At 34.9% G+C, this 24,068-nt stretch overlaps 1 protein-coding gene across 1 annotated transcript in view; it reads left to right on the top strand.

Annotated features, from left to right (window-relative positions):
• Positions 1-24,068, top strand: part of Nop56 (Nop56 ribonucleoprotein) — a 60,346-nt gene that overhangs the window by 30,557 nt on the left and 5,721 nt on the right. The window contains exons 4-6 of the mRNA XM_090391092.1: positions 888-1,090; positions 16,240-16,423; positions 18,450-18,601. Of these exons, the coding sequence (XP_090247218.1) occupies positions 888-1,090; positions 16,240-16,423; positions 18,450-18,601 (539 nt within the window). The remainder of the gene's footprint in view (positions 1-887; positions 1,091-16,239; positions 16,424-18,449; positions 18,602-24,068) is intronic.

A 24,068-nucleotide genomic window follows, 5' to 3' on the forward strand; every position in this document is an offset into this window, starting at 1 on the left:
GCAGGACAATAATTATCCCTGGCTTGATTATGACAAGTTACTTTTGCTTTATTTTTAAAAAAAAGGAAAGACTTAGAAAGCAGGTTGTGCCTTTTATGTAATGAACTTTTATATGTTACGATTTTCATCATTTGTTTCTGGAAACAAATGATGAAAATCGTTTGTTTGTACTTTTGTTGCCATAAGTTTCATGCCATAAGCATAAATAAATATATAGAGGTAATGATGGTCACTAGCACAACATCAGAAGCAGAAGTTATGTGCAGTAGAAATGGTTAGCTTAAAAATGAACTGTATATCGTTAGAATATAGCAAGATTGAAATAAAATCATCAGAGAATGGATATGCTAACTAGATTATGTGGTAGAATGATTGGAAGGGAAGATAGAATTTACAGTAGTACAGTCACATCTGAAGAATGGTGGATACGAGAGAGAGGGAAAAAAAAAAAAGTATTGGATTGGTCTTTCTGGGTAGAGGAAACGAGGAGCACTAATAACTTAGTACTACGAGGAATAGTACAAGTACAATTTAAATTGTTACCCAGTGCCAAGTTTTTTTGTGGGTACACAGGATAACTTGGCAGTAAAAGGCAACCACTGACAAGTGGACAATCCTCTGAAATCTTTCAATTTTTCGATGGTGTTTCATTACTTATGGCTGAATTAATTAAATGAAATGAATTTGGCAGCAAATATTGAAATGTTAAATTTCTTGATTAAAATTGCTTAGCTGCTTAAGACTTATCACTTTAAAATGCTAACCCATTCTTGATTTTAAGTGACTTTAAAATTTAAACATATTAAAGCCAAATAATTTATACCTTAATTTTATATGGGAACTTATGAAGAGGTGTTTTTCTTTCATTTTTATTTTTTTTTTTTCAGGTATCAGACTCCACTTTCATGATTTGATAAAAGGTTTAACAGAACAGTCTGCATCAACTGCTCAGTTAGGTCTGGGTCACAGTTATTCTAGAGCCAAAGTAAAGTTTAATATCAACAGGTCTGACAATATGATAATTCAAAGCATCAATCTTCTGGATCAACTAGATAAGGATATCAATACATTTGCAATGAGAGTTAGGCAAGTAAATACTTTATTTATACAACCTGGAAGTCTTATATTTATATACCACTGTAGTACACCTTGACTACACCGACTATTTATATACACTGTAGTACACTGACCTTGACTTTGTGCCAAGAATAGTCAATTCATGATGAAGGGGAGAAAGAAAGGATGTATGAATTGGCCACCAACACGCGAAGTCACGTGCTTTATACATAAATTTTCCAACTGTTGTACAAGCAAAATAGTTAACACTTTAAGATCTAGAAATTTCCTAAAAGAAAAGCTAATTTTCTGACGTACAATAATAAACACTCATCCAATGAAACGCATTAATTACCCTAATATCAGAATGGATTCTCCTTCTTTTGACATGCGCAGAAGTGTCAAAGGGTCGTGTATCTGTGGGCGTACGGTACCTTTCCCCTTTTTTGGATGAAAGAGGTACTGTTGCACGAATGTGAAAAAAAAAAAAAAAGATGGTTGCTGCTAAGATGTAAAAGTAGATATTTTTTGTTTTGTACTTCCAATTTGTCATCTGCTAGGCCAACAGCAAATGTTACATGTGCTTTATAATGAAATCGTTGCTACTTACAGACTATATAAGTAACAGATAATTTCTATAATAGATTGGTATGTTTAAATTTCTGAGTTTTGGTAAGTAATATTTTAGCCTGCCTTAATCAGATATGAGCAATTTGCATATAACTGGCATGTCTAAAAAAAGAATAAGCAATGCTACAAATAGATACAGATAAATAAATACTCAATTTACAGTTTAAAGTTGTTGGTATTATGGGTGACGCAGTAAATTACTATGATAGGGAATGATTTACATCCTATCAACACTAGTTATACATGTGCATTTATGAAAAGATTCTGCTAAAATGGAATGGAGGAATTTGTAAATAAATATAGTGAATGAATCCTTCAACACTGCTACTGCATTGCACATGTTTACACAAAACAGAGTAAAACAGGAAAAGTTTTACTTTAGCTTGTATATAGCAAAATACCCTGAAAAACCTAGAAAATAATGGATAAGAGAAATTGTTTTTAAACATTTTTTAATGACCTCACATCTTCTCTTCTTTAATCCCAAGAAAGAAAAGACTAGTTTTTGGAGTTTATTTCTAAATCCAAGAAGAGCCTGGCTGATCCTAAAAAAAAAAAAAAAAAAAAAAAAAAATTATTAATGCACTTGTGGTAAAAAGCTGAAATAAGGGATTTTGGTGCTTTATGCAGAATCTGTCTTTTTAATCTGATAATATTCCAAAGATTTTGAGACTAAAATAACTAAAAAATTTTAGGATTTTGAATTTTTTTCCTTAAATGACAAAAAAAAAAGTATGATTATTTTATGAAAGGGGCAACTGTGATTTCTTCTATAATGCATGTTTTTGATTATTGAACTATAGGATTTAAACATCCACTATGTAAACAGTAATATCAAAGGCTAGTATATAAAATAATTACAAATTTAACAAATTCATTAATAATTTGAATACACATTTTCAAAGCAATGATTTGTTAAATTAAAAAAAAAAAATTAAGAATTGTGATATACTTTTACAGCAGTATATCATACTACTATATGAAAGTGCAATCCCATATCCTAGAGATGGTTGGGAGGGGAAAAGAGCCTACTGATACAATGATTACCTTTGTTTTCTTTTAATGTTTTGTTAGGTAATGCACCACAGTATTATCATAAAACAGAAATATTGCTAGATATTCATACATTCTTCATTTGGTGCTGTTTTCAACCCATTTTTATATATTTATAAACTCAAATGCAAAATTACTTTTGAGACATTGCTGGTATACCATGAAGACTTCATAAATGTTAGTTTTAAATGAAAATACTATCGAAAAAATTAGCATGGCATACATATATATTGACAAATACAAACATATTGAATAAAAACATGCTGACCTGATGCAGAAAGGACATGTTACCCAGTCTACCCAGCGCCCATCAAAAGTAGTATTCATACGAAAGAGCCTGGCATGAATATGTTTATTCTGTTATTTAATAGAATAATGTGCAGCAATTTTGCATATCACGGTTAAGTCATGTTATAGGAAACATCATTTTAACATATTTACAAACCATTGCAGTTTACTGTAAAATCTAAATCAGTGGTCGCCAAAGGGGTCGATATGACATTGTTAGCAGTCGATTTGGGCTCTGGGGTCGACAGAAAAATATAAGATATCATTGTATGGGTAATATTTAATTCGGTTAACTTGGATTACCTCCATGACAAAAGACATGGAGGTAATGACAACGCAATTAAGAGTGAATCGTGGGATCATTACCTCCATCTTACAGTTCCATGAATAGGATCTGTAAGAATACCAGTAATACTAGTAATACCAGTGATATTACTAGTGATAGTAATAGTAATATAATAATATATACTGTATTATACATACAATAAACACTGTAACTATAAAATAAACAATCTAAAAACTCACATGAGCATCTTTTTTTTGCTTGTCCTATTATAATTACATAATAGTAAAATATAGGGGGTCGATAAAAAGTCAAGAAACTCTTGAAGGGGTCGACGGGCAAATAACTTTGGTGACCCCTGATCTAAATCAATATATTCTCTTGCATCTCACTGTTGTGAATGATTGAAATTTTTCACTATAAGGTAGCTCACATTTAGATTAAAAGAAAAAAACTGTCCAGGTACTTTGCATCCTAGAGAGGATTAAAATCCAGTTCTTTTCATCCATATGATATTTTTAGTGATTGAGTGCTGAAATAATTTTATTAGTGATTTCATTTGATGACCATCAGGTGGTTCTTTAAAACATTTTATGTATTTCTATAGTTGTCTCATCTGTTAGAAGTAAATGTCTTCTTCTTCCTTTCCAGCTTATAGGCCAAGTGGCCTTTCCGGACTCAATTCCATCTCTTCAAGGGTCTTCCCTCTGCATCGGGTACCTTTTGGGTGATAATTTAGAATTTGTTTAGGTATTCGGCTTCTATTCATTTTCATTATGTCTTCTTTCCATTTTTCTCTATGGCAAATAACTTTCATTTAGGGAGTTTGTAATTCCAAGTTTATTTCTGATTTTTCTGCTTTTCATTTTGTCATTATTGTGACTCCTTCAGTTCTGTGCAGAAATTTCGTTTTGGATCATTCAATTCTTCTTTTTTTTTTATTGTCCATATCTCACTGCCATAAAGTAAGGTATGTTTAGCTATTGTATTGTAGATCCTTATTTGTGTGTGTTTTGTACATAGTTGGGTTTAAAAATTTTATTTATAATGCCTGTTACTTTTAAAAAGTTTGATAGCTTTGGTTCTATATCAGCTTCATTTTCGTGACATTGTACAGCCAACTTTTGTTTTGTCTGTTGATATTTCCATACCATGTGTTTTTATCTGATTATTTAGACTGAATAACGATTTTTATAGTTCATCTTCATTGTTTCTAAGGGTTATTTGGTCATCAGCAAAAAGTAGAGTAGCTAATCTGTTATTGTTTATCTTGAATCCTCCTTCATTAGTTATCTTCCATTCTTTTATGATTTTATCTATGTATATATTAAATAAAACCGTGAGAGAGGGCAACCCTGACGTACTCCTCTATTTATTGGTATCCAGCTCGATGTTAAATTATTGTACTTCACAGATATTTTATTATCTTGAATATATATTAAATAAGGCTCTAAAGAGTTGGTTTTTCATATTCTTCCAGGATTTCCCATAGTTTTTCTCTGATAATTTTATCGAATGTATAGTGTAATCTATAAAAGCTGTGTGTCTGTTTCTATGTTCATTTCTCTGCGTTTTTTTTTTATTAGTAATTTTAGCATAAATGCAGAGTCTATTCAAGATCTGCCTTTTCTGAATCCATTTTGTTCTTCTATTAATTTTGGTAGTAATTTTGCCACATTTCTATTTCAATGGTATTAATATCTGCTTTTTCTCTAGTTTCATTACTTAGATCTTTAAGGATTTTAAAAGTGTTAGGTTTTTTGAATATACAGTCTCTCTCTCTAATTTTGTTATAAAATTGTTCCATTTGTTTCTGTTTATTCTCCTTCATGCTGCTTTTCCTATTGCTTTTTTCTGCTGTATTTGATTTTTGATTCTAATGTCTTCAGGTTTAGCCAGTTTTTATGTTTTTTTCTTCAATAATGCATTTAATTTCATCATCCTCTAAGACCTCTTTTTCTTTGTTCATAAACTTTCTTTTGCAGCTTTTGTCATTATGATTTTTAAGTTTGACCATTCTTTTTCTATGTTCTGATTTTCTTTTATATTTATCATCCAGTTCTTTATTCTTTTTTGGTACAAATCTTTAACACTGTTGTCGTCTGGAAGTCTAACTTTGAAGGATTCAAAATTTCTGTTTTCCTTATACTTTTTTGTTGTTTTCCTTCCCTCTTGGTTCCCATTTTTATTTTTCCAATTAAGAGGTAATGATCTGATTCTATTTTCGATCCTCTGTATACTCTTTTATCTATTATCATTTCTGACATTTTGATATTGCTGATTATGTAATCAATAATACTTCTTGTGTCTCTTGCTTCCCAGGTATATCTGTGGAATCTTTATGTTTAAAGAAGGTGTTCATTATTTTAAGGTTATTGCTTATAGTAAAATCTCTTAATCTATTTCCATTCCTATTATAGTTAAGTTCTGCTATAGGTCCTATGTTGGTTTATATGGTTTATTATTGCCAATTCTTAGGATTGGTCTTATTTAAAGGTTCTGCAGTTGTGTCTAAAAGAAAGTTTTCTGAATCTTCCTCTTTTCCTTCTTCAGTTGCATAAGTTCTAATTACTGTCATATATCCTCTATTTTAATTCTCATTTCTATTATTCTATCACTCCAAAAGTTGTAATGGATTATATTGTATCTTTAAGATTTATGTAAAAAGATCATTATTCCAAATTTAGCTCTCTCTTCTGTTTTTACCACACTGTATATATAGATGTAATTTTCAGTTTCGTCTGTTCCTCTCTGCTTTTTTTTTAGATTCTGTAATTACTGCTATTTTTACATTTCTTTCTTCTAATGCTTGATCGAGTTCTATGATTTTATGGTGGATACCTCTCATATTTCAGTAGATGTATTTCCATTTTTTTTTTTTTTTTTTTTCCCCGAATCTTTATTTTAAGCTAGTTCATAACCAAAAAAGTCTGTCCGTTTACTATCTTCATGAGTCTTTTTATGAATTAAATTTTCGACTGAGAAGGTTATTGACCATCTGCAGTCTAGCTTGGTGATGGGGTTGCCATCTTGAGGCCCTAAAGTAGTAGTAGGAAATTTTAAAGAAAAGACTTAGAGATAGATTAGAAATAGAATATAGAATGACCCATAGCATTAGTGTCATGAGTTACAAGAGTTGGCTGAGGAATGCCATATAGGAAAGATTAAAGAGCAAGGGGGGGGGGCTACCTCAAAAAAGAGGGAGGGGAGAATAGACCCAGCTAGGGGCAATGGGAAAGCCTTCTTTTGCCTTCTCTCGCTATCAAGATGATACCCCACCCCGTGGCTCTGTTGGCCACCCGACAGAGCTTCAGAGGCTTGTTTGTTCTAGACTCAAATATTGCAAATATGAAAGGGAAAGGACATTCCTGGAAAAGAAAAAATCAAAACTTCTTGTCAAGCAAGCTATCATTGTTCCCCTGAAGAATATAAAGAGAAACGTGAGAGCTGTAAAAAAGTAGGGGTAAGCAAAAATCATGGGAAGAACTGGTTTAAAAAAAATATTAAAAAAATTATGTTTATGTTCAATATATATATATATATGTGTAAATTATTGTGGTTGCTTCCATTATTGTAATATCTTTATTATAAGTTTTCCTTATATTTTCCTTTCTTATTCTATCTTACTATTGTGTAAGATGTTTATCTACCTTTTGCACTACAAGTCCTATGCCTATGAACACTAGAAAATTTATTTGTTAAGACTGCGCCACCAGTATCATTTAATTGGCATAAAACTCGGTAATACGCCTGGTTGATTTTTTTCTCTCTCTCTCTCTCTGACACAAATTCCTTCAGTAAAATATAACTCAAACAGTCATGGTCTAATTGCACTTAACTACACACACTTCTGTTATTTTACTTGGTTCCTGCCCTTAAGTTCACGTTAATTTAGGAACAGTGCATTGTAATTTGAAAGATCAGGCAGCACTCTATTGACACATAAACATAACACATTTATTTACACTAGTATAAAAGGTACTGAAGGTGCTGAAGTATGGTGGTATAAGAGTCTTACAGTGGCTGCACTGCATAGTTCAGAAAGCCTGGACAGAGGGACGAATTCCCGATGATTGGAGTAGAGCTCTCATAGTACCCATTTATTAAAAGGGAAATAAAACTGAATGTGAGAATTACAGAGGTATTTCCCTACTGAGTGTTCCTGGCAAGATCTATGCAAGTATACTTGAGAAACGGTTGAGAAGAATTGTGGAAGAAAAACTTGGTGAAGAACAAGCTGGATTCAGGCCAAATAGAGGCTGTCAGGATCAGATCTTCACTTTATGACAAATAGTCGAGAAAGCATGGGAATATAACAAAGATCTGTATTTAAGTTTTGTCGATTTGGAAAAGGCATATGACAAGGTGCCAAGAGAGAAGCTATTCAATACGCTGCAGTTATATAGTGTCAATGGGGCATTATATCAAGCAATACTTAGTCTCTATTTGAGTTGTAAGTCAGCAGTTAGAATTGAAGGAAGTACAGGAAGATGGTTTAATGTTAAATCTGGTGTGAGACAAGGATGTACATTATCCCCTCTGTTATTCATTATCTATATGGATCACGTTATGAAGGAAAGTGGTATTAAACATGATATCAAAATTGGAGATGTTAATGTCAGCTCTTTGCTTTATGCAGATGATGTTATACTTCTAAATAAATCCGCTACAAGTCTGCAAGATTCTCTGACTAAATTGAATAGCTGTTGTAATAGATATGGTATGAAGGTCAGCAATAAAAAGACAAAGACAATGAAAATAGGCAGAATCATTGAAAATGTCAACTGTGTTGTGAATGGAGAACCTGTGGAACAAGTAAAACTATTCAGCTATTTAGGCACGATTTTTACAGAAGATGGTAAATTAAATATAGAAATAGACAACAGAATCAGCAAAGCTGGTATGGTGGGAAGTCAATTGAATAAATTCATATGGAATAAGAGAGAAATTAGTCGGAACACTAAATTAGCTGTATACAAGACAGTGTTCAAACCAGTTTTAACTTATGGATCTGAGAGCTGGGTCAGAAGTAAAACACTTGACCAAAGACTAGAGACCACAGATATGAGAGTCCTGAGAAAGATTAGAGGCATGAACAGATGGCATCAATGGCAATATCATATTAAAAACGAGGATATTAGGAAAGAACTTGACATTGTCAGCATTCAGGAATGCATTAGCAAAGCTAATCTCAGGTGGTATGGTCACTTAAACAGAATGGGCGAGAAAAGATTAGCAAAACAAGTGTTCTCTGCCAGGTTGACAGCAAAACGACCCAGAGGAAGACCAAGATATATGTGGATTGATACGGTACAAAGTGCCTTAGACAATAGAAATATAAGATCTGATAATGTTGGAGTCTTGACAGTAACAGACTGATTTGGAGGAAAATTGTAGATAGGAAATTAATAATGATGTAATTTTTTTTCATGTAGTACTATCATATCCTGTACACCATTGAGGGTACATGGCAGGAATTTGATGATGATAAAAGGTACATCAATCAAACAATAGGGAGATTGCCCCATCTACCTATCTGTTAAACCTTTAGCGTAAAGAGAAACTTTTTCTCTTTCAGTACTAAATAATTCTATAGCACAACTACTTATTTACTATGCTTAAAAAATAAACTAATTGAAATTCTAATCCACTCACAAAGAGGTTAGCTAACTATGTCAAGTTATTTCACAAATTTTATACCAATTACTAACATGTCAAATGACTTTCTTAAAGACACATCTTATTACTATTAACTTAATTCTTATTAGTCCATCTATAACGGATCTCCTAGATTACAAAAGGGAATGTATAACAAAAGATGGAACAAACTCACAGAGGCTCTGTGTCGCACCTCATCCAAGGTCTTGCACTAAAGTCCTTATACTTTTCCTATCATCTTGGGCCTTAGACTTCCTTCTGGAGTGTCTTGCTTCAGCGGCATTTTGTCGGGATAGTAGTGGGCTTTGGACTGCAATTTCTGACACTCAAATAGCTCAGGGAAGAGGTTTCAGCATACGACAACTTCTCCGACGCTTGAAGTTTGCTATTTGCTTCGGTTGACCTCCCGTGGCAAAAGACATCCGACCAACACTGCCTCGGGTATTTACATTAGCATTTCTCTCATTATTCCCATTTGGCTTCTTTTCTGGCATGGCCTCACCGTAACGTCCCGTCCTCTAGATCCTACTCCCGATATTTCTGTCGATCTTCAATGTCTTTTTATTTCACCATCTCCGGCGCCTTGCGTGAAGGGTTGAGATCCCCCGAAGAATTCGGCGTGACTCTTTGATCTTCTGTTTCGATTGATCCGTTCTTTCTTCTCCTGGTACACTACACAAAATCCAATTAGATGGACACCAGAACTAATTTTGAATTTCGCCATCCCTTTTCAGAATGACCTTGACGGTGGGAATACAAAGAGCACGTGAACAATGGTTTCAAAAGCACTATGTTTAACAATAGCATATAGGTTGCAGTGACATAGCATTTTCTTTTGTTTCTTGCAAACTTTACCCTTTCTTTGTTTACTATGTTTTGGCCAGGTTATGTTTAAAATAGGATTAAATATGTTCTATTTACAAATGTTGTTTTTATAATACAAATTTTTTTACAAAAATCGTTATTCTTAATTTACAAACTTTTGAGATGTGACCTCTGTAAAATTCCAAGGTACATCGAATTTTACATACATATATATATACAGGGTGTTCGGGATAAATTTGACATATTTATAATTAATTATATTTTTCCGTAAGTTACATGTATTAACACACACTTCTCTTCATTTAAAAGTTTGGACCCTGAATCATGGAAGAGAATAACTTGTATCATGATGATTCGTGCCCGCCATCAAAATAAGGATATTACGACTGCTGCCCAATGCTCCCTGAATACAGTAAAAACAATCAGGCATGAACTAGAGACTTGCAATGGTGACTACGAGGATGTAGCAAGAAGAAAGATCCCTAGCAGACGATCTGATTGCGTTCGTACAGCAGAATTCCTCGCAAATCTGCAGGAACAGGTGTTGAAGAACCCTGGCATTGGAATTCGGGCTTTGTTCGTGGAGTTGCTAACTGTAGTCAAGCCCTGGATAACAAGGGTAGGCAATGGTAGGCCGTATGTACAGCAGGATTCGGCCCCTTGCCACACCTCTGGGAAAAATCAAAAATGGTTGTCTGAAAATTTCTACGACTTCACCAGTCCAAATGTTTGGCCTCCAAACTCCCCAGACCTTAACCCCATGGATTATTTTGTATGGGGCGCAGTTGAAAAAGACACCAATCGCACTTCCAGTAATACAAAAGCCCAGTTAATGGATAAAATTAAAACAGTTTTTGCGGCCCTTCCCAGGGAGACTGTAGCATCAGCTTGTTCGAGGTTCCGAAGCAGAATTGAAGCTGTGATCGATGCTAATGGTGGTTATTTTGAGTAAATCTTGTTGATAGTATTGTAATTAACTCTGCCTGTAATGTTTTTTTGTCAATTCATTAAATTTAATAGATACAAAGAAGATTTTCTTTTTCCTTACGAAAAAGTTTATCAAATTTATCCCGAACACCCTGTATATATATATATATGGAACATAAACATGATGACTGTGTCAAAAGGCTCTGGAGGTTATTTAGAAAACATGAAATATAAGAGGAATCGTTGGTGATAATGGAAATTTGAAAGTGGAAGGTAATGATGTTGTGGACACTAGTAATTAATGTAATTACCTTGAAAAAATTATAAAATGAGAAGCACTCAACTAAGGTAGAAAATGTCAGGAATGTAGTTATGAGTAAGTATTGAAAATAGGGAAAGAAAAAAAAAAAGCTATCAGAAATATGTGAAGTCATGATGGTCTAAAATGCTCAAAAAATTAACTTTTTAAAGGGTCCTTTCTAGATAGAAGTTTAATAGTAATCTCATACATTAGTACTGTGGGTAGATAGAAAACTAAAGAGGAAGAATCCTGTGGATTTGAAATATTTCATTTGAATTTGTAGTAATTGTGAAGAGGCTTGGATAAATTTTGAAAAGAAACTTAGAAGAATAGCCCAAATTCCAAATAAGGAATTGTTTGACTCAAATTTTTTTTTTTTTTTTTTTGTTTATCATAATAAATAGTTGAGAAATCATGAGAATATATAACTAGAGTATGTACTGAAGTTTTATAGAAACTGACAGTCTGAGACAATGAAGGGTGTAGAGAGGTCAGCAGTCATCTGAACTGTTATCTTCTGAACAGCATTAAAGAATTTTTAGAAGTTGCAGGTGCACTAAAAAATCCTTCAGTTGTGAGAGCAGTAGCCAAGGTTTGGCACATGTTGGATTTGTACAGAGTAACTTCTTGGGTAAAAAAAGATGCCAAATTTTTTTGAAAGAGAGGATGCAATAGAAGTGATATCTTTATGCTAGGAAAGGGTAAGGAAAAAGGTCAGTCTGAGAAGAAAGAGAGAGATCTGGTCTTGACTTTTCACTGAACCATCATGAAAAGTAAAGGGAGAACTCATTTTTGCAAGAAACAAATTAGAAAACTGTTTCAGAAGCATTGAAAGAGACTAGGTTGTTACTGCCAATTGAAGAATGGTGGGGATCAATATTTAAGATACTTATTATAGATGATCATGAAGCATGAAATGTTAGATAATACTACAAGGTTTATCATGTGAGTAGGATGAGTGGAGCATTCTGTCACCAGCAAAACTAAATTGAACAAGGTTTGAGGACAGTAAGAGCAGGCCATTTATGCACATAAGGAAGTAGGTGAGTAAATGACAACCTGAGGAACACCTGCATTTATAGAAAAATCTGCAGGGAGGACACCTTCTTCCATTACATGCAAGAAACAATATGAGAGAAAAAACTAGCAATACAATTGCAAAAGGAGAAAAGCAAACCATAATGTAGCAATTTGCTGAGAAGACGTGATGGTCTAAAATGCTCAAAAAATTAACTTTTTAAAAGGTCCTTTCTAGATAGAAGTTTGATAGTAATCCCATACATTGAATAAAAATCAAGTGCAACAGCAGATGTTTCTGTTGATCTTTCCATTGCATGTATCCAGAAGGGTGGATGAAGTAGGCAAGGTTTGCTGTGGATCTTGATATTGCTCACTGATTGCTTGACAGTTTTGAAGGTGTAGAAATAGTTGACTGTTGATGATCTTCTCTAATCGCTTTAGACAACAGTGTGGTTTGAGAGCAGTAGGTTTACTGCTTGGGTGAACCTACTGCTTTAATTTTTTTACTGTAAGTTTACTGCTCAAGACTTGTCTAATGTCATTCTGGAAAGTTTGTTTCACACCACTTTCAGTAAGTTTTTTATTTATTTATTTTTCTTTCCTTGAATTTCCCAGGCATAATTTTTGGAAAACCTTGACTGGATATAGAATTGGCATTTTGAACATAGGCTGTCATTTCAGCATCAATGCAATAAGACAAGTATCTGGAGAATAGAAACAGTAATTTGACCACAGAAAGAAGGAATAAATCTGCAATCTTCCTACTCAGCATTGTTGTAATGCCAAAGTACATGAAATTTTAAATAGCTGTGGGAAGAATGTTCCACTAGAGATGAAACTTGGATAAGATTGTGATCTGAATTATGAAGAAAAGCATTCAATTCAGCAGTTTACCTGGAACAACTGGTTAAAAAATAATCCAGATATTGAATAAGTGGAGAAAATTGTCAGATATTCTGGTTGGGAGATAACATTGTTTGAGTTTATTGCTTAGAGCAGCTACCTCAGCTTCACTTCCAGCTTTGTCAGTGGAATGCAATGAGATGGAGCCATTTGGTGCAATCACTTCCTTAGTGACAATAATCACCAAGATGATTTAATGTTATGGTAGTTGGATTGCAGGAAATAAAGCACTATAAGGATAAAAGTCAAGGAGGTCGAATTCACAATTGGGATAGCAACGAAGCTTGATATTCTATAATCATTATCCTTCACTCATAATGCCAATTTATTTAAATCATCTTGAATGATATCTGCATCACTTTATCAACTGTTGCCCTCCCCAGTTTTGCATTATCAGCTAATAACTGAATATCTCTCTCTCCCTACCATGAATCTTTCCCTGCATCATTAACATACAAATTAAAGACTTGTGGTCTTAGTACAGAACCCTGATGCACTCCACTATGCTCTTCATATCCATTCCCATTTGCTCCAATTTTTGTAATAGTTTTCCATATGGTATTCTGTCATATGCCTTTGCAATGTCCAGCAGTATCATGGTCTAGCCATTCCCCCCCCCTTTTTTTTTTTCTAATCTGCTGTCACTTAAGCATGAATAAATTACTAAGGTAGCACCTACTTTTTTACAAATGCAACATACCTTTTACAAAGGTAGCACCTACCTTTTACAATATGATACTCTATGGTGGGCAACATGGCTGCCCACCACTCAGTATCATATACCTATCCACCTACTGCTGCATTTTACATTTAACCAACTTTTCTTAGGTATTATTTAGTCTGTAATTTGTTATTTCTGTCTTTGAACTGCCTTTTAATGGAACTATCTTATCCATTTTACACTCCCTTGTAACCTTGCCTGAGCTGAGATTTAGATTGAACAACTTCATTAGAGGCAAATGCCATTTCTCTAGAATGTTCACATAATACCCAGACTGACATAGCATATGGTTCATCTGCTTCAATTCTGACATCACACTCTGTCACATAACCAACTAAAATCTCTACCTGGATGGATACACCTTTGCAAAGTGATCAATTAACCACTTGACTATTTCTTTTATTTTTGTTACCTTCCTATCATCCATTGTTCCTCTTACCTGCTACACAATGAAAAGTTTGGATTTTCCTAGCCTTGTATAGCTAATTTTCTCTCGTGATTTTATTAGGGCTAAAGTCAGCTTGTGCTCTTAGAGAATACACAGACAAATGTAAGAAAGCTAAACAAAAGTCATTGGAAGACTTTGGTAAGAACATAGAAAATAAATATCAAGAAAGTGGCAAGATATTCTGGAGGTTGTTGAAAAAGCTCAGAAATCGAGGAAAGAGGGCTGTAAAAGGAATTGGGGATGATGAAGGTGACATGAAAACTGGAGAAAAGGATCCTTGATGTGTGGAGTATTTACTTCGAAAAATTGCTAAATGAAACAATCACTGACAGCACAGTGGTGAAGAAAACACTCAACACGCATGCAGTCAGCAATACATGTCAATACTTTAAGTATTGACATCTTTCTAAATAAATCCAGAAAAAGCCTGAAATATGGAAAGGCAGCTAGAGTAGATGATATTAGACCAGAGGTGCTCAAGTATGGAGGTATAAAATTTTTTCAGCATCTGCACTACATAGTTCAGAAGGTTTGGACAGAGGATCGAATTCCAGATGATTGGAATAGAGCTCTCATAGTACCCATATAGAAAAAGGGAAATAAAACTGAATGAGAATAACAGAGGTATTTCCCTACTGAGTTTTCCTGGTACGATTTATGCCAGTATACTCGAGGAGGATTGTGGAAGGGAAGCTTGGTAAAAAACAAGCAGAATTCTGGCCAAATAGAAGCTTTCAGAATCAGATTTTCACTTTATGACAAAAAGTTGAGAAATTGTGGGAATATAACAAAGATCTGTATTTAAGTTTTGTCGATTTGGAAAAGGCATATGACAAGGTGCCAAGAGAGAAGCTATTCAATACGCTGCAGTTATATGGTGTCAATGGGGCATTATATCATGCAAGTCTTTATTTGAGTTGTAAGTCAGCAGTTAGAATTGAAGTACAGGAAGATGGTTTAATGTTAAATCTGGTGTGAGACAAGGATGTACATTATCCCCTCTGTTATTCATTATCTATATGGATCACGTTATGAAGGAAAGTGGTATTAAACATGATATCAAAATTGGAGATGTTAATGTCAGCTCTTTGCTTTATGCAGATGATGTTGTACTTCTAAATAAATCCAGTAAAAGTTGCAATATCCCCTTACTAAATTGAATAACTTTTATAATAGATTTGGTATGAAGGTCAGCAATAACAAGACAAAGACGATGAAAATAGGCAGAAGCATTGAAAATATCAACTGCTTTGTGAATAGAGAACCTGTAGAACAAGTAAAACATTTCAGCTACTTAGATGTGATTTTTGGTGAAGATTATTATTATTATTATTTGACACCTCCAGGGAGTCCAAAGACTCATCGAGGGAGAGTGTGCCAATAGCATCGAACAAAAAAAAAAACCCTTCCAACTACTAACTGTGCTCAAACTTGCTTAACTTTTTGAGTGAGCAATTAGTAGCAGAGGCTCTACCAATCGACCAAGATGGTATATTAAATATGGAAATAGACAACAGAATCAACGTAGCTGGTATGGTAGGAAGTCAACTGAATAAATTTATTATTTTATTTTATTTTATTTTATGTTGGATGTATACATGAGAGGTTGGTTGATCAACCTATTAGTACCGTATATGGGTAGTGGGTTGGGTAAGGTGATACTTGTTCTCTGTTATATAGAATAAGAGAGAACAAGTAATTGGACAGAGGATTGAAGTAATTGAAGGACAGAAGGATGCATGGCATCCATATCTTCCTCCCCCCCATCTCATACTAAATAGCATGAAATGAACTATCTACCCTAAGATCCTCTTTAACTTCTAATTTTATCGGTTGCATTTCTTCAGCCATGATCAGTAATGCCCCACCTCTTATTCTATTCCCTCTATACTCCATGAAAATGCAATATTCTATATTCTATCCCTCATGCTAAAGTCACTGAATGAGGAAGTCTTGGCTGCCATTTTCCTAATACCATCATTTCCCGAACAAACTCTTATTAAATTGCACACACGCACACACTCAATTTTATCTGATTGCTCTTCTGTTCTTTTTACCTTTGAATATATCTATAGCTTTGCACCTGTTCATTAACAAGGCTATCTTTTTTTTTTATACATAGGGAGTGGTATTCATATCATTTTCCTGAGCTCATCAAATTAGTTTCTGATAATTATACATATGCCAAAGTAGCAAAATTTGTCAAGAACAGAAAAGAACTTAATGAAGAAATGTTGGAACCATTGGAAGAGTTAGTGATGAGCAATGATACTGCTAAAGGAATAATTGATTCTGCACGTTCCTCAATGGGTAAGATATCTGGAATGTTCTTATCTCCTCCAGTTCCTTAATTTGTGATACTTAATTATTATACACTTGTTAGTTATGTATTGAATTGAAGTTATGTAATGCTAATTATGTATATAGGCATAGTTTGTGTTGAAAACAGGAACCCAAGTTTATTTTCATTTCTTATAGGTAAGCCTACATTACATCAGTGCTGTGAATGAACTAAGGTTTATTTTTTAAATATATATATATATATATATTTTTTTTTTTTTTTTAATAGTCCAGAATCCATGCTCTAGAGATCAAACATAGGACTTTTTTCAAGCTACTTCAGGCTTCCAATAAACAGCATGGTGGTCTCACACTGGATAATGAAATACATCCCCCACCTCAACACAAACATCCATCATACCTCTGGCAGGATTTGAACTGTAACCTGTTGGTTGACGAGCAGATACCCTAACCATTTGGCCAACCAGGCTAGCAGCTTACTAGCATTCATTTATTTTTAATATAAGCTCATATTTCTTAACCTCATTTATTTTTTTCATTGCTGCCTGACTTAAGCCTACATATAGTTATCAAGGATGATAACTTATGATCACATGCACTTGCATTGTTTTACCACTGTGATAAGGGAACTGGATCGTATTCTTTAATCTGTCAGTTTGTAACATGTGCATCATGTTACAAACATGATAGCAAAGTAGTGTTTTATTTGCCAAGAAAGGCTAGAGATTACTATCAATAGTGAGATTCATTCTTGACTATTGAGCTTAGTATTTTCAAAGGTGAGAGAAGAACTAGTCTTAAAGCTTGAGTTGTTTGGGTACTTAAAGGTTTAACATATGAGTAGGAGGAATGTAAAGTGTTATCAACAAAATTGGTTGGTATTTGAAATTTGAGAAAGAGGATGGGTGATTTAACAGAACCTGGAGGAATATCTGCATTATTAAAGAATCTGTACAGAGAATACGTTCTGCCATTACTCTGTGAGCGAAGAGGCAGTTGAATACTTGCCATCCAAGTTACAAAGGATATAAGACTAACCATAAAAAATTCTGCTGCTCAAGGTCAACTGCTGTTGACCTTGAGCACCAGAATCCATGCTAGTGGTCACTGATTAGCTACCAGTTCCTTGGGTAAGGAAGTCGATTGTTGATTACCTTCTCAATTGCATAAGAGAGCAATAGGTCAGTAGTTTGCTGTCATCAAACATTTAACTCCTTTTTGTGGAGTAGTTGAATATCGACTTGCATATTCAATATCAGGACTATAAGCCTTTGTTTGGTATCTAACGTTAAAATATTTGTAAATAAAGTGCATAAACAGTCAAAATGATTGGAGGGAGTATTTAAGAGAGGCTTATCTATTAAGCAGATTTCTGCTTAATAGATAAGCCTGGGATACTCCAGCATTGATGGGAAAAAAATATATTGTTACTTTATTCTTATTTATTTATTTTTTTTTTACAAAATATTCAAAAAAACTCCCTTTTCAGGGAGTTTTTTTGAATATTTTGTAAAATAAAACAATGTATTATTTCTGGGAAGATTCCCATGTTACTCCTTGGGAAGTATAAAGTGCTAATTGTGCAGGGATTAAGTGTAGTGTTTTGAATTAAAAAGAATACAGAGTTTTTTGGAGGCTATAGAAGGTTAGGTGTTGGCAGTACATGTTAATTTTAACATAGAAGGATACGTTTATATCAGGATAAGCTAGATGTGAACGTTGACACAACAAGAGAAATCTGATCTTAACAGGAGATCAGAATGTTATACAAAATAAGTTGGAGGGGTGGGAATTTTCCTTACCTCTCTGCTTGAGAATAATGAGGATCAGTTTTTATGTTGCTGGTTTTAGAAAATCTTTAAGTTTGAATGACTTCATCAGCAAAGCTATACATAGGATTTGATGTTATAAAAGGAAGTCATTGATATAAATAAGGGAGAGTGTTGTTGAAAGCTTGGCCCTGGGATATTCCAGCATTGATGGGGGGGAAAAAATATTGTTACTTTATTCTTATTTATTTATTTATTTTTTTCAGGAATGGATATTTCTACTATTGATCTTATCAACATAGAAACATTTGCTTCACGTGTTATTGCTTTAGCTGAGTACAGAAAGCAATTAATGGAATATTTGAAATCAAAAATGGGAGCTGTTGCTCCTAACTTAGCTACACTTATTGGAGAAACGGTAAGAAATTTAATTTATTGCTGATTTATATCTTTTCTATATAAATACACAATTGATTTCTTTTTTATATATATAAATTAATGGTAGATAATACTATAGAAACCATCTCCAATTAGTCTAATTGGACGTGGTTGCTAAGTGGTTGAATTAAGGGTTAGGTAATCTGGAAGCCAAACATGGAATGTTTTCAAGCCACTTTGTTTCCAGTAAAGATACTAATGATCTAACCAGCAATTGCAGTTCATCTGTGACCTAAAGTTTGTCACAAGCATCCATGCCTACAGTGGGATTCAAGCCCACAGCATGTGTCGGTTCGAGTGTGGCTACACCATCCCTCAACCCAACTAGTCTCCATACTGTTTGATCAAGTGGATAATTTCCTTTGTATAATTTTCTTTTAGAATATTGTTAAGGCTATGTGGTTTGGTTGATACTTTTTTCGTATTTGTTACGATGATTACTGTATCAAGTGTAGCTGCATTGTTTCATTACAGCTTCAGTTGCTTAATGGCTTTCTTTTAAGCTTGCTAATATAGTTTACTACTAATATACTCTGAGGGAGTTGAAATTCCACTGTAGCCTGAATGTTTGTGAACCTATGATGTTGAAAATTTATTAATTTAAAAAAATAAAAAAGAAAGATAAGAAGGGTGAGAGGGAAAAAAAGAAGCAGCGGCATATGATTATCACCTACTACAACATTAATATATTATTAACCTTCAACAACTTTTATGAGACTTAAATATTGTGGTTGTATCTAAATAAATGACAGATTGATTTATTACCTATCATATAATAACAGGATGTGCATGCAGAGTATATGCACACGTATATAGCAAAGTTTATCTGTCAGCACATGAAACATGGGGGGGGGGAATTAATCCTTATGATCCTTATCAAAAAGGTGGGATTCTAGGTTAGACATCTTTTGACAAGGAATATCAGAATGCATAAAGGCAGAAGTATCTGTCTTATGATGGAAGGAATCATAACAGAAACAGAACATCAGGTTTGTGTGGCTGAAGGGTATGTATGCATGTCATTTACGTTATTGATACCACAGATGTTGGGAAAGTGAATATGAAAAAAAAATTTTTTTTTTTTAGATTTTTGATAATTTTTTTAGTGGAATTTTGGTGAGAGATTTATTTTTTAGTTCAACTGCAGAGATACTATACTTATTTGCTTAGTTTCATATTTAATGTCAAAAGGTGAAGAGAAGAGCAACATGCAGTGTGAGAAAAACTCTTCAATATGTAGAGTGAATATGTTGCCCATCTAGTTGCCACACTATAATGTAGCCTCCACAGCTCCCTACACGCTAGCTTGCAGCCAGCCTATGGAACTGCCTTACTACTGTACCCTCGAAGGTGGGAGGAAGAATTGGATCTCAATTAGTATCACTCACTCACACTGCATGTAGAAGGCTGGGAATGGGGACCTGGAACCCTTACTTTAGGAACCGAACATGGTGACAACTACTTCAGGTCTCCAATAAGCAAGGTAAATTAAAAATACCAAGAAAGTATATTCCTGTTTAATCCTTTATCCCAGTGTAAGCAAACAGAGTTTGCATGTGGATTATCTTCATGACTAGACTGCTTTTATATAGAAGCTAATGACTTCACATTATTTCAATATGTCATAATGCAAGGAACTGTGGCTTGCATTATATGAGATATACAAGTAGCCTGGTCATGAAGGTACTTCACATGTAAACTTTGTTTGCCTACACTTGGATAAAAGATTAAATAAGAATATAATTTCGTGACATTTTTAATTTAATTTATTACCAGGTGAAATAACTTTCTACAATAAGCAAGTTAGTGGCATTTCACCAGGTAATGGAAGTCATCTACCATCTAGGAAGGTATCCTCCCTTGCAGCAGAAATACTTGCTGTTACCAGAGCTCCTTTAATAAAACAGGCCATATTGCAAGAAGACAGCGTTGACTTGACTTGGAGAGGCTGTATATTGCACATCACTTGCCCATAGTGGCCCAAGATAGTAACTTTCAAGATAGCTTAGTTTTAAAAGTACCTTTGATCTCATTCTTAAGAATTCATGTATTGTTTCAATAATTTATTACCAGATGAATGAAAATATAGTTCATGGTTTCTGAGTCTAGCACGTCTGTAAATATTTTTAATTTCCAATGTGTTTGGAAATTAAAACATTTATGACACTACAGTGTCATAAATGTTCATTTGCAAACAGGTGAAACCATCCCATTCAGTATTCTGATATTTTATTTCATCAAAATTTCAAAAGTCTCTAAATGTGCTTCCTAAAAAGAAAAATCCTTGGTCTCTAAAACTAATTTTAAAGTGTTCATGCTATTGTTCTTGACTAAATTTTACTTTCAGGCCAGTTTGCCTGTTCATAAGATCAAAGACCAGTACTATCCAGGAGTAGAACCCTGCCATCTCTGTATTATTATGTGACACCTCCAGGGAGTCCAAACTCATCGAGGGAGGGTACCTACTCTACAACTCTGTCTCCACTCAGTTCACCAACTGCAACTACACCAACGCCATCTGCCATCTGGTCTGTCACCACCACTACTATTTTCATCACAAACATCAATGCCCATAGCAGGATTCAAACCTGCAGCCTTTTGGCTGGAGAGCGGATATGCTAACCATCGGCCAGCCAGGCCAGCCGATAGCTTATGTGACTGAATTACTTACCTTCAATTGAAATAATTGTATTTCATAGTTGTTCCTTATGTCAGCAGCAAGAATCAGAGTAAAGAACTAATTCATTATAATGGATTGATTTTTGTTTTCACTCTACTGGGGAAAGGAAAAATTTGTTATAAAGTATTCATTATAGTAGTTGTTTTTCCATTTTATTATTCTGTAGTTAGTTTTGTTATAGTTGGCTTCAACTGAATGTTTAACATGAAAAGCAAATTGTAAAAACTCATTCCTTAGTGTGATTGCAAGCATCTGTAAATGTCACTGTCATACTAGATTATTTAGTAGAACCATATTGGAATAACTTCTTCTTCTTCTTCTACAGCTTCTCCCACTTAAGTGGGGTCACTGTTTGTTATGAGTCTCCTCCACACCTTCCTGTCTTGGGCTGTCACCACATCCAAGTTCTTCATCTTCAAGTCCTCTTCTACCAGCTCCCTCCATCTCTTCTTTGGCCGCCCATGCTTCCACCTTCCTTGCACATCCATCTGCATGACCCTTCTTCCCACATATTCGTCCTCCCTCCTCATCACATGACTGACCAAACCATCTCAACCTTGCCTCCTATATTTTTGCTCCTAAGTTCGTAACTTTCACTGTTCCCCTGTCATAGTCATTTCTCAGATGATCCTTTCTGGTCACACCGCACATCCACCTAAGCATTCTCATCTCTGCTACTTCCATCCTGCTGTTATTTTTCCTCAGGGCCACAGTTTCTATAGCATATGTCATAGCTGGCCTCACTACTGTCCTATAAATTTTGCCTTTCAGATTGATCGGCACCCTCTTACCGCATAACACTCCAGCCATCTCCCTCCAGTTCCTCCAACCCGCTTGTATCCTGCATCCCACTTCCTTCTCAGCTCCTCCATCTTCTTCCACTGTTGAACCTAAATATCTAAAGTCTCTCACCTTCCTGATGACATTTCCTTCCAGCTCCAGATCTGTCTCCTGGCCACCGCCCACTGCACAACACATATACTCTGTCTTACTTCTTCTCAGTCTCATACCTCTCTCTTCCAGTACTTTTCTCCATCTTTCCAGTTTAGTTTCCGCTTCTTCTCTTGAATCTATACACAGCAAGATGTCATCTGCATACAACATTGTCCAAGGTGCATCTTCTCTCACCTCCTCTGTTACCACCTCCATCACAATATTAAACAGAAACGGACTTAATGCTGACCCTTGATGCAAGCCAACTGTTACTTGAAAACTTTCTGTCTGTCCCAAACAGGTCCGAACACTTGTCTTCACATTTCTGTACATTTCCCGCACCAACCTGACATATTTCTCCGGCACCTTCTTCTCCCTCAGACACCTCCAGACTTCTTGACTTGGCACTCTATCATATGCTTTCTCCAGATCAATAAATACCAGATGCAGCTCCCTTTGTTTCTCTCGATATTTTTCCATCATCTGTCATAACCCAAAGATAGCATCTGTTGTTGATCTACCAGGCATGAAGCCAAATTGTTCCTTTGCAATCTCCACCTCCTCCCTCAATCTACCATCAAGAACCCTTTCTAGGATCTTCATTGTGTGGGACATCAACTTTATTCCTCTAATTTTTACAGTCTTGTGCATCCCCTTTACCCTTGTAGATGGGAACAAGAGTACTCTCCCTCCATTCCTCGGGTATATTTTCCTGTTAGAAAACTTTCATGAACAGGTCCCACAGCAGGTCAATTCCCTCTTCCCCCAGTGCCTTCCATGCCTCCACTGGAATTCTGTCGGGGGCCCACCGCTTTTCCATTCCTCATCCTCTTCATGGCCTCCGTCACTTCCATTCTACTGATGTTCTGCACCATCTCCTCTGTGAGTCCTTGCATTTTCCTCATTCAAAAGTCCCTCAAAGTATATTTTCCATCTGTTTCTTATGTCCACATCCCTCCATAATACTCTTCCTTCAGCATCTTTGATCTGCCTCACATGTAAGATGTCCTTAGCTGCTTTATTTCTACATTTCACTAGTTGGTAAATTTTTCTCTGTCCTTCCTTTGTTTCTAATTGATCATACAGATCTTGATATGCCATGGCCTTCGTCTGTGCCACAACTCTCTTGGCTTCTTGCTTTCTCTCTTTGTACACCTCTCTGTCCTCTTCCACTCTTGACTCATCCCACTTCTGCCTTCCTCTTAGCTGTCACTGCCACTTGTACATCATTATTCCACCACCAACCCTCCTTCTACTCTCTAATCTTTCCAGATGTCTCACCAAGCACCTCGATTGCACAGCTCAGGATTACTTTTGAATTATGTTTCCACCAATCTTGTACACTTTCCAGTCCATCCGAAATCTTCTCTAACACTCTCTCCCTAAAACAATTCCTCATACTCTCCTCTTTTAAGCGAAACCACTTAATTGTCTTCATCCCATGGCAACCAGAAGTTCTTATCTTCGATCTTATTTTAAAGTCTGTGCACAGCAGTCGGTGTTGTTGTGCTACTTGATCTGTTGGAATTACTTTACAATTTGTCACAACCTTAAGATGTTTTCTTCTAGTCAAAATGTAGTCAATTTGTGAGCTGTTGTTACCACTTCTAAATGTTATCAAATGTTCTTCCCTCTTGAAGAAAAACGAGTTCACATATTGGAATAACAAAGGATAAAAAAAAATCCAAATGTTAACTTAACTGTATGAGACTTGCTGAAATACCTTATTCAGCTTCTTGTAAAAATGTTAAATGCAGAGCAACTGTTATTGCATCATGAATAGACTGCTTCAGTGGTAAGTATAATGTTGATAGTATTTATGGCTAATTGCTTC

The sequence above is a fragment of the Typopeltis vanoorti genome, chromosome 4, assembly GCF_054136105.1.
Source record: "Typopeltis vanoorti isolate ZY-2024b chromosome 4, IOZ_Tvanoo_1.0, whole genome shotgun sequence".
Taxonomy (NCBI): Eukaryota; Metazoa; Arthropoda; class Arachnida; order Uropygi; family Thelyphonidae; genus Typopeltis; species Typopeltis vanoorti.